This window comes from Nelumbo nucifera, chromosome 7, assembly GCF_055504915.1.
Source record: "Nelumbo nucifera cultivar China Antique chromosome 7, China Antique-T2T, whole genome shotgun sequence".
Classification (NCBI taxonomy): Eukaryota; Viridiplantae; Streptophyta; class Magnoliopsida; order Proteales; family Nelumbonaceae; genus Nelumbo; species Nelumbo nucifera.
The window spans coordinates 31,547,931-31,565,779 of NC_142655.1; the positions used below are offsets into that span (position 1 = coordinate 31,547,931).

At 40.3% G+C, this 17,849-nt stretch overlaps 1 protein-coding gene across 2 annotated transcripts in view; it reads left to right on the plus strand.

The window, feature by feature from the left end:
- HCF109 (high chlorophyll fluorescent 109) overlaps positions 1–17,849 on the plus strand; it is a 65,516-nt gene that overhangs the window by 23,417 nt on the left and 24,250 nt on the right. For both annotated transcript variants that reach the window (XM_088890985.1, XM_010260205.3), the window contains exon 4: positions 11,809–12,012. In XM_088890985.1, the coding sequence (XP_088747111.1) occupies positions 11,809–12,012 (204 nt within the window). The remainder of the gene's footprint in view (positions 1–11,808; positions 12,013–17,849) is intronic.

A 17,849-nucleotide genomic window follows, 5' to 3' on the forward strand; every position in this document is an offset into this window, starting at 1 on the left:
AAGCCATTTGACTATGTTCGGGTTTCGGGTTGTCCGAACCACTTAGGTTCAAACTGGTCCGACCAACTTGAACTATCTAATTGGATTGTCTTCGAGCTAATCACATCAAGGATGGTTGAACCGTTTAGATTTGGATCAGTCAAGTTGGACCAAACTGGCTAGACTAGACGATCCAAACCAGGCAAAGCACGTGGTGTGTCGAACAATCCCGTTGGATTCGGGTCAACCCGGATCGGCATGTACTGATTCGGGTCGGGTTTGGATTGGGCTGACCGACCCAAACGAACCGAACTGAGGTGGTCGGGTCTGTTCATATTTAGACCAAGTTGATTTGGGTGAAGTGTGTTGATTCGAGACAAAGCTAATTTTAGTCAATAGTTAATAGAAAATTACTGCATTAATTATAAATTATTTCATTCAAATGAAGAAAATTAAAAAAAATGGCTAAGGAATTAATACTTATATCTGTAGTGGTTAACCCAATGGTTATCCACAACCCAACCCAACCCAACCTATTTAAATTGACCCAACAGGCGATCAACCCATTTCCAACTCGCCAAGTAAATGGGCGGGTTGGGTGGGCTAGATACTGGGTGAGTTGGGTGGGTTCAGTGGGTTGGGTGAAAAATTGCCACCCCTATTTCCAGGGCTTTGAGACACAACGGAGTTCCCAACTGGACTCACAGTTTCTAAACCAACGATTTTCCCATGTTTTGATTACGACTACCAGGAGCAACTTCGCTGTAGCCAGGGTTATGGGTCACATCAATAGAAGTTATCCTGTTTGTAGGTCTCTCAAAAATCTTCAGCTTTGACCCCTTATGAATGACCTTTTTTTCTTTTGATACACATACAAAACAGAACAACTCGGTGATCTTCCTTTAACTACAATTTTAAAAGAAGTTGCAAACCTTTTATTAACCCCTACCTTGGAAGGGACACAAGGCCTACTCGCATGAATTGATAAAGGCATTAGAGAGTGGATCCCAGTGGTGTCTTCTTCCCCAACACAGGCCACCCCTTGAAGAGACTTTCCAACACTCCCATCACTTGACACCAAGTGGGCCTTGCTGCCCTCTTTCTTTTTCGAGCTTTCCCCCAAATTATTCCTCTTTCCTTTCCCAAAGTCTTGAAAGTCCACCAGAGCCATCGTATCAACCCCACTAAAACCAATATTTTTTTTATTCCCAAACTACCCTCATCTTCATCCTTCATAACTATCTCTTAGAGTAGTCTTTTCAACTTCCACCTTCTCCTTGGGTAATCCAGGACCCTTTGGAGTGGGGGAAGTCTTCAGGGATGGGGAGGGAAGACTGATGGCACTATATTCTGGTTCAATAGGTGTCGGAGACTCTTTGAGAGCTGCAATTATGGCTCTACTACAAGGCTTGAGATTGGCCAAGCAATGGGGATTTCAAAACTTTGAGGTGGAGGGATTTCTAAACTGTTAATAGGGTGGCTGCAGACAAAAATTCTGGGTGTATGGACTTTTAGACAACAAATAAGGAAAATACTTTGCTTAGCAAGGGATGCTGGGATAATTTTCAAATGGGTAAGGAGGTCAGCCACATAGTTGTCAATGTGATGCCTAGGCAACAAGGCACCCTTTGAGGCTTGCCTCACCTAAATGCCAAGCAGTTTTTTACTTTCTGTTATAAAATACTTTTTTGTTCTTTATTTTTTGAGATTATAATTATAAAATAGGCATTATTAAACTAAAATGTTCATTTTGTGTGTTTACGTACTAATTTCTTTTTATTATTTTCTTATTTGTTAGGATTTAATCAACACAAACATTGCTAAATGATGTATTGAACCCTCAAAGACTTCAAAACCTGAACCAATAATTAAGGAAGAACTTAAAATTTTGTCTAATCAACACATTTTCTTCTTCCATATATTCTCCTTCTTCTTCATCTTCTACTTTTTCTTTTCTTCTTTTCCTACAACAAAAATAAGGGTTCAGCCCCTATATTTTTTGAATGTTCTTTTCCTTGTTTTTCTTCTCATGAATATGTTGATTTTCTATACTTTAATATGAACTTTAAACTTTTCTTATGAATAATTATTAAGGAAATATGGTTATGGTACCTAGGGAACTACCCTAAGATATATGTTTTTTACATAAAAAAATCCATTGCCTAGGCGACAAGGTGCCCCTTTGTCACTTAGCCTCACCTTGGGGCATTGAAAACTATGGTTAGCCAACTCTATGGGTGATAGTTTGGCAAAGCAGGGGGCCTTCAGGGAGAACTTCTTTTGGGCTGTATTGTAACTTTTGAAATTTATTGGGGTCAATGCTCATACTTCTGAGTGGTTGACAGTGTGTGATGATTAATTACTATTTTAAATGAATGTCACCATTTCCAATCATAAAAAAAAAAACTAAATGATCACTTCCTCAGTTCAAAATTAAATAGATGAAATGATGGCATTGCAGCAACAGTCTCAACAATTTCAAGATCCCTGCATTTGACTGCAAATCTAGGTTTGTTCTCTTCCTTTTCCTTCAGTTTTAAATAAGCCTTTGTTCAAATGCTACAAGGAAATGGGTGCAGAGATCATACTCATACTTTTCTTTGTTTAATATCAATTTCAGAATCCATTCATTTATTAAATTAATACTGTGGTTATTTGTGGGAATTGGGAGAGAGAGAGAGAAAGAGAGAGAGAGAGAGAGAGGTACGGTTGAGAGGAAAAAGTCACTACTGGCAGCTGCCAGTTTTCTATTTATATTAACTTCATAAAAGAGTCTGAAATTACAAGTATGCCCCTGGCGGCATATCCTAGAAATAAAATAATAAGAAAAAGGAAAGAACAAGTAACTGTAACTGTAACGCTCCCCCTCAAGTTGGGCTGAAGATGTCTATCATGCCCAGCTTGTCACATAACTCATTGTGCTGCGAGCACGGAAGCCCCTTTGTAAGGACATCAGCAAGTTGTTCCTTGGAGTTGACATAAAGGATGCAAATTTCCCTTTTTTCCAGTTTCTCCCTTATGAAGTGTTTGTCCACCTCAATATGCTTGGTCTTCTCATGTAGGACTGGATTGTTGGCGATGTTTATTGCAGCTTTGTTGTCACAGTAAAGAGACATAGGATTATGAACAACAACTCCTAGCTCACCTAGGAGGTTCTTTAGCCAAAGGACTTCTGCCACCCCATGTGCCATAGCTCTATACTCAGCTTCTGCACTTGATCTTGCTACCACACTTTGCTTCTTGCTCTTCCAGGTCACCGGATTTCCTCCCACAAATGTGCAATACCCACTAGTGGACTTTCTATGATCCACGGCTCCTGCCCAATCAACATCTGTAAAGACCTCCACCTTTAGGTGATTGTGTTTACTGAATAGTATGCCTGTTCCTGGATGTTTCTTCAGGTATCTAAGGACTCTCTCTGCTGCCTCCATGTGTGGCTTCTTAGGAGAGTGCATAAACTGGCTCAGAACTCCAACTGAATAGGCAATATCTGGATGGGTCATGGATAGATAGATCAGCTTTTCCACTAACCTTTGGAACTGCTTTACACCTTTCAGAGGTTCACCAATACAGTCACCTAGCTTATGGTCCGCATCCAGAGGAGTATCTGCCGGCCTTGCACCTAATTTATCTGTATCCCATAATAGATCAAGGGTGTATTTCCTTTGAGAGACAAAGATACCCCTTTTTGAACGAGCAACTTCGATCCCAAGGAAATACTTTAGGAGTCCTAGATCTTTCACTTCAAATTTGGATGCAAGGAATTGTTTCAATTTCTGTATCTCTGAACTCCAACTCCCAGTAACGATGATATCGTCTACATACACTATCAATACGACAACTTGCTCCTGACATCTCTTCACAAAAAGTGTATGGTCAGACTAGCATTGTTGGAACCCCATCTCTTGTACTGCCATGTGAAACTTACTGAACCAGGCTCTTGGAGACTGTTTTAAGCCGTAGAGAGACTTCCGTAGCTTGCACACCCTGTTTTCACTTCCCTTGGCAGAGAATCCAGGAGGTTGAACCATGTATACCTCTTCTTCCAAGTCACCATTCAGGAAGGCATTCTTTATGTCCAGTTGATGCAATTCCCAGTCAAAATTAGCAGCTAAGGATAGGAGAACCCTAATCGAGTTCATCTTATCCACCGGAGCAAAAGTCTCATCATAGTCAACTCCATATACCTGTGTGTACCCTTTGGCTACTAGTCTTGCTTTGTACCTTTCAACTGTTCCATCTGCCTTGTGCTTAACTGTGAATACCCATCTGCACCCCACGGGTTCTTTCCCCTCTGGAGGATCCACCAATTCCCAAGTCTGATTTTTGTGAAGGGCATCAATCTCCTCCTTCATGGCATCTATCCATTCAGGGTATTTTAAGGCTTCTGCAACATTCTTGGGAACAGGGATGCCGTCAACTGCCGATAGGAAGGCTCGGTACAAGGGAGAGATGTGGTCATAGGAAACAAAGTGGGTAATGGGGTGTTTGGTAGTGCAAGACCTGACTCCCTTTCGTTGAGCAATAGGGATGTCTAGGTCGTCCACAGTGGGAGTAGGGTTAGGGGTTGGACTTACCTCCTGGGATTCTGATGATGTCAGTTGTTCAGTGTTTGGCTGCTCCACATTTCTATCACACTGCTGATCTCTCCGACGAGTACGTTGGAAGACACGGAAGGGAGTAAGGTCCGGGATAGAAGGAAGAGATACCTGAACCTGCTTCTCCTCTTCCACACTACGACTCTCCCCCTGAGGAGGAGGGAAGAATGGCTCGGACTTAAAGAAGGAAACGTCCATAGACACAAAGACTTTACGACTAACTGGGTCAAAGCACCGATACCCTTTTTGAGAGGAGGGGTACCCCAGAAAAACACAAGGAATGGGCCGAGGGTCTAACTTACCTCGGGATGGAGACAAATAATGGACAAAGGCCCGATAACCAAAGACTCTCATGGGGATGGAAAATAAAGGAGACTGAGGGTATAACAACTGATGAGGGGCCATGTAGTTCAGTACTCTGGAGGGCATGCGGTTGATGACATACGCAGCTGCAAGTATAGCATCCATCCAAAACCTCTTTGGGACATTCATGTGTAACATCATCCCACGAGCTACCTCAAGAAGGCTTCTGTTTTTCCTTTCTGCAACACCATTTTGTTGTGGTGTTTTGGCACAATAGCTCTTATGAATAGATCCGTGGGAGGCAAAGAACTCATTGAGCTCCCCATGAAAGTACTCCTTCGCATTATCAGATTGGAAGATCTGTATTTCAACATGGAACTGCGTAAACACCATCATCTGGAAGTCTTTCACTATCTTCGGAACCTCGTCTCTGCTACGCATAGGAATCACCCATGTATAGCGAGAGTAATCATCGATCAATGTGACAAAGTACTTATATCCGCCCTCAAAAATTATATTGGTAGGCCCCCATACATCAGAATACACAACATGAAAAGGAACATTTGATCTTTTATTGCTTGAGTGAAAAGTTGTTCTACATTGTTTGCTCAACTGACACGTTTGACACATGAACTCTGACACTGAACATGACTTAAACAAAAGTAGAAACAAAAATTTTATTATGTCGAAAGAAACATGACCTAAACGACTATGCCACAAGAAGATTTGACTCTTATTTGACTGACTATGCGACTCTGAGGATGAAACCGAGAGACCAACTTTGTTGTCGGGAATGTAGAGACCATCCACTAGGCTTCCTCTACCAATCGTCTTCCCAGAAGTTAGATCCTTAAAAACACATGGGTCAGCAAAAAAGGTCACACTACGATTTAAGGAGTTTGTAATGCTACTAATTGAAAGCAAGTTTATGGGAAGCTGAGGGACATGCAATACACAATTCAGGTTAAGGCCATGGGGAAGGGCTATGGATCCTTGGCCCGCAATGGAAGCAAAAGAACCATTTGCAAGTCTCACTCTATCCCTTCCTGACAAAAGGCTATAAGACTGGAATAAGTTAGGCTTACTGGTCATGTGGTTGGAAGCCCCCGAGTCAATGATCCAAGGGGAGTCTGTAGGAGTGACATGGAATGCAGAAGCCATATTACTTGAAGTAGATGCAAATGAAGTAGAGGGAGTACCAGTGACTGAGCTGTCCATTTGCCGCAAGGCCCTGGCCAAGATTCTAGGTGCTCTCGGAATGAATTCATTATATCCTCCTTGGGGTCAGACTTATTAGGGTGGTCCTGGGTGCCACCGGCAACTTGAGTGTCTTGGGTTGCCACATGTGCTGTGCTCATTTTCTTCAAATGACCTTTACCCTGTTCCTGATTCTTTGTTGCCCACTTGGGTTTCCCGTGGATGTCCCAACAAGTGTCACGAGTATGTCGAGAACGCCTACAGTGGGTACAAAATAGCTTATCTTTATCATCCGCCTTCTTAGGGTCACTTTTCTTTCCTGTTGAGCTATTATTCATTGCAGCCAAGGCAACTTGTTGCTCCCCCTCAGCTGTAACCATCACATTCCGCCTGCTTTCTTCAGATTGGACAAGGGAGTATACCTCATGAACCGTAGGCAACTCTTTGCTTCCTAGGATCTGAACCCTCAACGGTTCATATGCAGGGTTCAGTCCCAACAAGAAAGCAAACACTCGCTGCTGAGAGACCAGCTTTCTGTAGGCCTTCACATCATCATCGTGCTTCCACTCTATGGCCTGATAATGGTCCAACTCCTTCCATATGGAGGTAAGGGCTGAATAGTATGAGGATAAGCTACAGTTTCCTTGTTTACATGTTGAGGATTCAGCTTGCAACTGGTAAACCTTGGTGTAATGCCTTTGCTCAGAATAGGTAGTTTTAGCCTGTTCCCAGATCTCACTGGCAGTGTCTGCTCACATGAAATTATTTTTTACATCAGGTTCCATGGCTGCAAGGAGCCAAGACATCACCATACTGTTTTCTTGGTCCCACCTATCATGTTCAGCCGTCTCACCCTTGGGTTCCTTCACCCTTCCATTGATGTAATCAGCTTTACCCCTTGCCGTTACATAGAGTTTTACACTCTTAGCCCACTCCAGGTAGTTCAGCCCGTTTAAAGGTGTAATTGGCATGGGAAAAACCATGTTTTCACCTCCCAACCCCACTGTGCTGTGGGTTGGTGTAGCCCCTGATGAGGTTAATTCATGACTTGCCATTGAATACTACTGAAAAACAGTCCAAATATCACCCAACAGCACAGCCGCCACAATCAGAATGTGAACAACTCAGGTTTTACTCCTAGAAAGTGAGCAAAAGAACACTAAATATTGCTGAGAGCACAGGGAATACTGCTGAGACAAGAGGTTCAGTCAACACAACGTCCAAACAGGACAATAAACCAGTCCAGTAATCGGTCCAGCCCAACCAATACAGACATTACAATCTGTTTGACTTTAGTTCACACACTCTAACTATCCAAACAAACAGCTATATAGTCAAGGCATGAACCCTACACACCATTGGCCAAAGAAGGCTGAGACACACTGAAGAAAAAAACACACCTGTTCAGCACTTGTACGAAGGTGCTAATCTGAACTTGACTTCACAGCATCGAACAAAGGAGTTTGCACCAGCATCACCCTTCTCTGACTAGGGTTTTTCTGTTGTTACAGCCAGGAAGAAGGAATCACAAAGCTGCCGCCAGAAACTTCTAGGGTTTCTGCAGAACCAGCCGCCAGAAACCTGCTAGGGTTTCTGCAGAAGCTGCACGTCCAAACACTTTTAAGAACAGGACAGGTGGGATCGAAGGTCTTTTTCAACCCAGAGAACCTGCTCTGATACCATGTGGTTATTTGTGGGGATTGGGAGAGAGAGAGAGAGAGAGAGAGAGAGAGAGAGAGAGAGGTACAGTTGAGAGGAAAAAGTCACTACTGGCAGCCGCCAGTTTTCTATTTATATTAACTTCATAAAAGAGTCTGAAATTACAAGTATGCCCCTGGCGGCATATCCTAGAAATAAAATAATAAGAAAAAGGAAAGAACAAGTAACTGTAACTGTAACAGCAGCTATTAAATAAGCCTTACAACAAATACCTGTGACTTATAGATCGATTCATTTAAATATTCTCATATGCAGTTGCTTGGACTATTACTTAATATTTCAAGTGGTGACGAGGTTCTTTAATGGATAAGGATAAGCGTTTGTTTGCATTAATCTTTAATATAGACTGCCTAGACCTAATGGGTAACTAGAAAGGTTAAGTATACCTACCGAGTATTCAAAATAATTTTTAGTAATTAATCTATGAAAGTATTAGGAAAACTCATAGAATTTCTGATCAGAAATTACTGCTTTTCACTGTAGGTGGTGGTAAGATGGCTACAAGATCTAAACCCTTGCTATATATAGTGCTTTAGGGATGAAATTAAGAAATTCAAGTGGTATACAAGAAATATGAATTTAAGATAATAGTGGGTTAGTTTACCTATGTTATGGGAGGTTGCAATTCACACCTCTCCAAGGGTTGCTTGTATTGGTTTTAATTTCTTGATAATAATAAATTAATCATTTATCAAAAAATCACAATGATAGCTATAATATCTGATTGAAAAAAATGAATGGTCCCATGATTTCCCCCCATCAACTATCAAGTGCCATAAAAAATTGCCCATCCAATGATTTACCTTCTCAATGAATCCTACAACAGAAAAGTTCATAGTTGAGATCTCAGATGGAAGTAACTCTAAATAGAAATAAGTGTAAGATAAATAAAACTAAACTTACCAAATCAACTTCTTTTAATTTCAAATTCAAAATAGCTACCACCTTCCTCATGAATTTTATAGACAATCAGTACAAGCATCCCAAAGAGACGAAGGAGATGCAACCTCTAATCAATAATACCAATAATCAAATTACAATTGAACCCAATGCAAATGATCCCTATTTACACCTTGCTTGGACAAAGCATCCATCATCCCATTTGTTGATTTTCTAACCCATTGTACTCTCAAAATCATGCTGTTAGCCATTTAAACTTTTCTATTTGGGTCATTTACTAGAACACCCTCGATAGTTTCACGGATTTACTTAAACCTACCTTATAGTTTTCATTTTAATAAAATGCCCCTATAGTTTGCAACCTTTTTACTTAATCAATCTTTCACTAGAAGTGTTTGTTTTGCCATCTGAAAATAGTCACTTGATCACCTAAACTAAATGGAAAATGTTCAAGGACATGGGCCTGTGATTGTTTATTCCAAAAGTACCTCTTAGCACTTCTTTGTACAGAAAGCAAAATTGACCAAATAGAGTGGTTGCTCATATCTTACTAGGCACAAAAATGGTATTTTCATTTTTATTTTCTTTTGATTAAATTTATTCAAATGGACATTAGGGTCAAAACTGTCATTTTCTATTGTCATCTAATGGAAGGTCGATTAAGTAAATTGACTACAAACTATAGGGGTGGTTTAGTAAAACACAAACTATAGGGTAGGTTTTAGTAAATCCATCAGTATTCAACTATGACACTGCTAATTCAGCGAAGTAGTAAAAGATTTTGGCATGAAACAATGTTGGGTTGACCACTCAATATTCAACTATGATTTTGAGGTTGGGAAGATTTTGTTGGTAGTGTATGTAGATGATATTGTGATAATTGGTAGTGATAGGTTGGGGACTGACAGGTTAAAGGCCTTTCTACAAGATCACTTTCACACAAAAGATTGTAGAGAACATTGATGTGGGCCCCACAGCTGTGGTCCCACTCTGTCCGTAGGGTAGAATGTATCTAGTCACAGCTGTGGTCAATTTGTTATTCTGTTATTCCTAGTTGTTATTTATTTTTCAGTTTTATATTGTTATGTGTTAGCAGTTATGATGTAAACACCAAGGGCAGATATGTCCTTTCATGTAACTAGCATAACATATAAATATTAAATTAAAGTGGCGGTGGTAGAACATTGAGATTCTGTTCTTCTCCTCAAAACCTGTGTTCTACTGCTCTCTCACCACTCTTTCTTCTACTTCTTCTTCACTTTCTCTTCTCATCGAACCTGAAGTTTCTTAGTGATCAAGACTGATAGCAGTCTTAAACACCTACATGGTATTAAAGCCAAGTTAGGGTTTCTCATGTGAGCCTAATACCAGCCGACCACATGAGAATCTCCTAGGACTGGAAGTTGAAAAGGAGGAGTTCGCAGACTGATTCTTGGAGATCGCCAGAGGTGCTAGCAGCTATTGGAAACTTGCTAGGGTTGCAGAGTGTTGGTGGTTAGGAAGGATCAGAGAAGACTAGGGTTCGGGTAACCCTAGAAGGCAGCGAACAATTTTTCCTTGTAAGTTGTTTACATCATAACTGCTAACACAACAATATAAAACTGAAAAATAAATAACAACTAGGAATAACAGAATAACAAATTGACCACAGCTGTGACTAGATACATTCTACCCTACGGACAGAGTGGGACCACAGCTGTGGGGCCCACATTAATGTTCTCTACAAAGATCTCAGCAGGTTGGAGTATTTCTTGGGTATAGAAGTTGCAAGGTTGAAGCAAGGTATCAATTTATACCAAAGGAAGTATGTTCTTGACCTATTAGAAGAGAGAGGGCTGTTAGGTGATAAACCAGTTGAACACCCATGGAGCCAAATGTTAAATTGAGCATTGATACAGGTGAAATGTTTGATGATCCGAGAAGGTACAAACGGTTAGTGGGAAAGGCGGAAAGCTAAAATGAACTATTACTTGATCAGATATCTCCTTTGTAGTTAGTGTGGTCAGCCAATTTATGCAAAACTCATGGATTCCTCATTAGGATTCAGTTCTTAGATTTGTGCTGTATTTGAAGGGACAAGGAAGCATCGGGCCCTGGGTTGTTGTACAAGTCAGGAGGGAGTCTTGAAATAGTTGGCTACATTGATGCAGATTGGGCTGAATACAAGGCTATAGCACACACTTCGTGTGGGTTAGTATGGTTGAGAAATCTCCTATAGGAGATGAGATTGTTAGTTAATAGCCCTATGAGATTGTACCGTGACAACCAAGTTGCAGTCCACATCTCATCTAACCTAGTTTTTCATGAGAGGACAAAACACATAGAGGTTGGCTACCATTTTATAAGAGAGAGAAAGTCTTTGGTGGAGTGATTAGCATAGAGCATGTGAGCTTAGGAAATCAGTGGGCGGACTTGTTTACGGAAGGTTTGAGTTGGGAAAAGTGGATTACATATGTAACAAGCTGGGACTATAAGGCATATACTCTCTAGCCGGAGGGGGAGTGTTAGAGTTGGCTGAGTAGGGTTGTTTAAGTCTTTTTCCTCTTATTTATTAAGCTGTGTTTTGTCTCTTTTGTTTTTCTTTAAGTTACATGTCCCATACTTAAGTAGGGGCATAATAGTCTTTGTATACTTTGGCTAATCTATATAAAGTTGAGTTCGGCTGGGTGAGAGAGATCATTCTCTCTAGTTGAGACCATTGTTTCTCTTCTCTCATCTTCTCCTTCTCTTTCTCTCTTCCCCTTTTCTTTTTCTCTTTTCTTTCCAACCCAGGACTGCAACCAACTGAACCATTAAAATAATTAACTTCAAAATAATTTAAAATTACATCACTACCCTTAAGTAACATTATGAGAGAAAAGAAAAGAGACATAAAAGACCATTGATCCCTTGCTGATAAGGCTTTAGCAAATATGGCATATGCACTTTAAGTACTGTATACCGGCTTCTATATTATTTTTATACGTTCTCAAAACAGCCAGGCATCTATAAATACAATGTTTTCATCTTCTCTCAATATAAAAAAAATGACCTAAGAACTTCACTTAAGTTTGCAAGTTGTAACCCTCTTGTGCTGGATGTAACTATGCAATGTGTCATATATATGATGCAGGTTGAAGATGCAGAAACAATAATAAAGCTGACGGAGGAAATGGAATCCATAGATACTGGGCTTCTTGAAGAGGCTGCTAATATCATTAAAGATTTGAAGAAGGCATTGGATCAGTTTGAGTTGACTCAGCTGCTTTCTGGGCCTTATGACAAGGATGGTGCTGTTATCTCTATTACAGCTGGTGCTGGGGGTACAGATGCACAGGTAAACAGTTCTTTGAGCTACAAATACTAAATTTAATCATGATGTATTCTTTTAAAGGCCATTACTTGGTGAAATGGTAAAACAAACCTCAGGTTGGTAAAGGCTGGTAAAGGAGATGCATAGATGAGACACGGGAAACTATATAGCTAAACCATTGAAGGAAAATAAATGGGTAGAAGATGACACTGATGTGGTTATAGAGTCAAATGAGGATGATGCTATTATTAGATGAGACACATGAAATCAGTAGTTCTATAGATCCTGGAGATGGTGGTGAGTAGTTTATTTTTTCTTGGGGGGGGGAATGCAAGGAAAATGTTAAATGTTTAAGGAATTGGAAGAAAAGGACTGGGGGCTGCCAAAGGGGAGGGAGAAAAACAGATTGGGTCTTGATGAGTTTGTTGGTAATTATGAACTTTCCATTGTTCAAGATAGTCTGATGACAGGTGAAGATACAGGGGAGGGAATTAAAGTGGGAGAAGAATTGGTTGCAGATCACTTTTTGAGAAGAATGCAGTTTTAGAGTTAGAAAAGATCAATGCTGGTGCTCTGGCTTTGAAGAGTATGGAGCGGAATCCTAATGCAACAAGAAGATTCAGAAGTCAGGAAAATACAGAGATGGTGCAAGTGTTAAAAGTGTTTGCCAGATTAAAGGGAGGATTATTTGGGGTTGGGCCAAGGAAGAGGATCATCATCATCATCAGCCATGCCTTATCCCAACTATATGGGGTCAGTTACATGAATTCTGTTTCATCAATCCATTCTATTTAAGACCATATCAACTGTTAAACTATTAGTGCTTAATCATTTCTTATTCCTGCCCATGTCCTTTTTGGTCTACCCCTATCTCTTCTAGCCCCTTCCTCTTGTAACAAATCACTTCTTCTAACTGGAGCTGTTGGTGGTCTTCTATGCATGTGACCAGACCATCTTAACTTACTCTCTCGTTTTATCACTTTTTGGAGCTACTCCTAGGTTTCTACAGTTTTCTTCATTCCTGATCCTATTCTTTGTAGTTTTTTCCACTCATCAGAAAAGAAGAGAGGTTTCTATTTCAAGCATTTAAAATGATGAAGATTCAGACAAAATGTGATGCTGTTCAGTGTTGGAAGCTTGTGTTTGTACCTAGGGTTAACTTACTCTCTCGTTTTATCACTTTTTGGAGCTACTCCTAGGTTTCTACAGTTTTCTTCATTCCTGATCCTATTCTTTGTAGTTTTTTCCACTCATCAGAAAAGAAGAGAGGTTGCTATTTCAAGCATTTAAAATGATGAAGATTCAGACAAAATGTGATGCTGTTCAGTGTTGGAAGCTTGTGTTTGTACCTAGGGTTAAATTTTGGTATTGGGGCTCTTTAATTGGTTTTGAAGCTGTACTTTTGGAGGGTTAGGGGGATACGGATTATGTTTTGTGGCTGTTGGGAACATGGGATTAGTATCACTATGTAATTATCTTTGGTTTTGTCTTAATTTTTGGGTTGGGTTCTTTGTATTGTTCTTTTGGGTTTCGGAAAGTTGTTCGAATTTCTTGAGGGAGGGTTGGGTCGGAGGTTTTCTTTTATACTTTCTCTTGGTGATTCCTTATCACTTTTTGTATCCTCTTTCTTCAATAAAATTTCTTTTTTTATTTACTCAAAAAAAAAAAGAAAAAAGAAAAAAGGAGATTCATAGACAGGCTTTGACCATCATAGATGGAAATGGTGGAAAGGATAGGGCAATAGAAACTGATGAAGTAGGGGACCTTCCACAGTTTACTCATGACTTTTTGAATACTTTCATATGTGAGACTTATGGGAGTACCATATTAGGGGTGCACTTTGTGTGGCTCTGGGTTAAGCATTTCTTAAAATTTGAAGGGGATCAAGCTGAGGGTTTAGTCCCAATGCAGTTTAAATTCTTCAAAGCAGGTACTAAGTCAGACTCGTAAAGACAATTTTTTGGGAGTCCATGTTTTCTCATCTTGCCCAATCAGACTGGTGATGCAAGAGCATCCAAGAAGCAAAATAAGGTTAAGAAGGCCCGCTAGCTTGTTGGAACTTGTCCAGAATTTTGGAGTCTTAATCAATTTTTATTCAAGTCTTTTATTTCACCATGGTTAGTGGTCTGTTAAGAAAACTCTTAGTCTTTATTAAAAGGACATGCACTCTTGTGACCAGCATGTGACTTTTAATGTACTTGGAGGGTCTAGATTAGATTAGAATGATAAAAGATCAAGGGCTGAGATTGTAGGGTTGTTGTAGCCCTATTATAAATCCATACCTATACTACTATAGGGAACAGGACTAGGGTCTAGAGGTGTAAAGTTAGCTGTTCTGGGCTGACACGACACAACTTTGAGGGCCGTCTATGAGAACAAGGGGCACTGAGACAGCAATTATTTTGGGCTTCATTGTAATGACGGATGAATAGAGTGAGGAAAAGGGATCAACAGTCCCATCCTTAATTTGTATAAAATGTTTACAATCTGAATCTGAATTTTAATAAAACACATATTTACTGATAAAAAAAAAACTTTGAGGGCCGTCTATGCCTTAGCAGGCTGGGCTGTGCCGACACGCAGGCCTAAGTGGGTCATGCTTGCCTGGCCTGGAGCCCCTAAAAGGTTTGGCCCAGCATGGCCTGCGGCACGAGCCCAGGCGGGCCGGGTCGGGCTACGGGCCGAGCCGGGCCTGTTTTTTTTTTTACATTTTTGTTATTTTTTTATTTGAATTTTAGAAATTTTAGAAATTAAAAAGAAAATTTTAGAAATTTTATTTCATTTGAATTTAATGAATACAAAGTAAATAAATAAACTAAAAATACAATGGAATATTGGAATTGGAAAAAAATATAAAAATGATAAAATAAAATTGAAAATAAAAATTTACAATGGTGTTGAAAAGATAACAAATAATTTAAATAAAATTGAAAAACAAAATCTACAATAACTTTAAAAATGCTATACAATTAATAAGTATACAAAAAAAATATTGGCTTCATTATTTTCTTCATGCTCCACCTCCATCTCCTAGACCTTGATCTACATCATCTTCTTCCGGTGAAACATTAGGTGAAGTGCCATGCCCTCCTTGATCTTGTAGTCTGTCTTCAGCTTCTAGGCAATTCTTCAAGCATATACACATCTCTAGGCTTTCATTATTCATGCAGCTTCTCTTGTCGCCCAGTACCCTAGTACCTCCACTAAAACAAGACTCCTATGGAACTGTATGTCAGAGACGGTTCGAAGTACACAAAGAAGTTGAAAGGGTGTGTCTAATGTGTACATGCCCAAATAATTGTATTATATATCATTTGAGTACAAAAGGAGGGAGAGGAAAAATTTGCCCTCCACTGAAACAAATAAGAAAGAGCTGTATATACAATAGAGAAATAAAAGATATTGTACATAAGGTATGTTGGAATAATGTTAAAATAACTTAGTTGCAGATGTTAGGGCCTGTTTGGCTAATTAAAGTGTTTTTTATTTCGTTTTTTTTATTTCTGTTATGTCTGTTATTGTACTCAGGAGCACAAGGGTCTTTTCCCTTGTTATTTCTGTCTTCCTATATATAGTAAAATAAACACTGGTGCCGCCAGTACTGTTACATTGCAAACCTTCTCTCTTCTCTCCTCTCTTCTCTTCTCTTCTTCTTCTCTTCTCTTCTCTCCTCTTCCACTTATCTCTGGCCAGCTACACTGTCAAGATGGTACCAGAGCGGGAATGCTGATTAAAAGAGAGCAGATTGATCAACCCTACTATCAAGAGAAGATCGATCAACCCAAAGAACAGATCGAACAGACTAGCAGAAAAGAAATCTGATTCTGGACTACAGAATAGCTACAACTGGTATAGTTCTCCCTATTTTTTCTTTCTTTACTCTCCTTGGTCATGTGCCGAGTGAAAACCCTATGAATCTGGGGCAGCTGAATGCTGTCGAACCTGTGTAACCCTAGTTTTCTTGGATTGTGTGATCCTGTTCATGTGTTAAGACAACTGTAGGTCAATGCTGACCTGTCTTCTCAATGGTTTGAGTTGACTATAAGTAAGAAGGATCTCTCCTGCTGATTAGTGGCTGTTAGACATTCTGGAATTCTGGTAGGTGGGGACTGATAAAACTATACAGGTCTGAAATCTGCCGAATATTACCTCAGTTTTTGTCCGGAATTTGGTACTGTTTGTGCTTAATCTGGTTGGTAAACCCGAGTGTGTGGGTGTGAACTGAGTGGAGCATTGTTTTGTGGAGTAAGGAGGGGTCCTAAGTCCGGTGTTTGGGACTGGTTAACTGCTTGACCATGTCGACTGAGAATTCTGCTACTTCAAAGATCTCAGGGAGCCACAATGGAGTGAGTGGGGGAATGGATATGAGCTTTCCCATGGCTGTCATTCCCATTGATGGTCTGAATTACCTTGAGTGGTCTAGGGGGATAAAACTCTATATCACTGCTAGGGGGAAAATAGGATACATCAATGGGAGAGTAAAGGAACCGAAGTATGGAAGTGCTGAGCATGATAGGTGGAACCAAGAGAACAGTATGGTGATGTCTTGGCTCTTGGTTTCAATGCTGCCACGAGTAAAGAAGACTTTTATGTGGGCTGAAACTGCTTGTGAGATATGGGAACAAGCGAAGTCCACTTATTCAGAACAGAGACACTATGCCAAGATATATCAACTACAAGCTGAATCTTCTACTTGCAAGCAGGGGGAGAGGAGTCTCTCGATGTACTATTCTGATTTGACATCAATATGGAAAGAACTTGATCACTATCAGAATGTGAATTGGAAGTGTGATGAAGATGCAAAGGCCTATAAGTCACTTGTATCACAGCAACGCGTGTTTGCCTTCCTCCTAGGGCTGAATTCGTCATATGAGTCCATCAGGGTACAAATCTTGGGTAGTAAAGACTTGCCATCAGTCCAGGAGGTGTATGCCTTGGTGCAGTCAGAAGAAAGCAGAAGAAGTGTGATGAATGGTGTAGAACGGGAGTCAGTTGCCCTAGCGGTCCGGGGAAATTTAGATACAAATGTCAGAGGTGGCTTTAAAACGGGTGACACTCAGAAAAAATCAGAAGATAAAAGCAAGCTTTGGTGCACTCACTGCCAGAAGGCATGACACACTAAAGATACATGCTGGGATCTCCATGGAAAACCTAACTGGGCATAGGATTTGGGTAAGAAGTCAGCACCGGATCAGGGCAAGAAACCAGGCCAGCAGAATCAAAAAAGGTATAACTCAGCTAATATGGCATCGACAGAGACTAGTCCTTCCATAACTCAGGAGAGACATCCCGGTTCTGACCCTAAGGAAGATATTATCAACTCCTTCCGTGAACATTTGGAATTGTATGGTAGGACTCTCCGCCAGGTGGATTCTGGGCCTACTCCTTCTACCTCATTTGCGTCTACATCAGGTAATGCCACAACCTTCCATGTGTCATCTCATACTACTGATTCACCTTGGATTATTGACTCCAGAGCCTCAAATCACATGACCGGTAAGTCAAATTTGTTCCAGACATATAACCTTCTCTCTAGGAGAGATAAGGTAAGACTGGCTGATGGTTCTTTTGCTACCATAGCTGGCCGAGGAACCATATCTCTCCCACTTGGCCTTACTCTTCCTAATGTCTTGCATGTTCCGAAATTACCTATTAATTTGCTGTCCATTAGTAGTATTACTCACTCTTTGAACTGCTTAGTCACATTTTTTCCGTCTTCATGTGTGTTTCAGGATTTGACCTCGGGGAAGACGATTGGTAGAAGAAGCATGGTGGATGGTCTCTACGTGTTGGAGAATAATGCTGGTCTAGTGGCGACTGAGTCCACAAGTTCGTCGAGTGAGAGTCATGCCTATTTATGG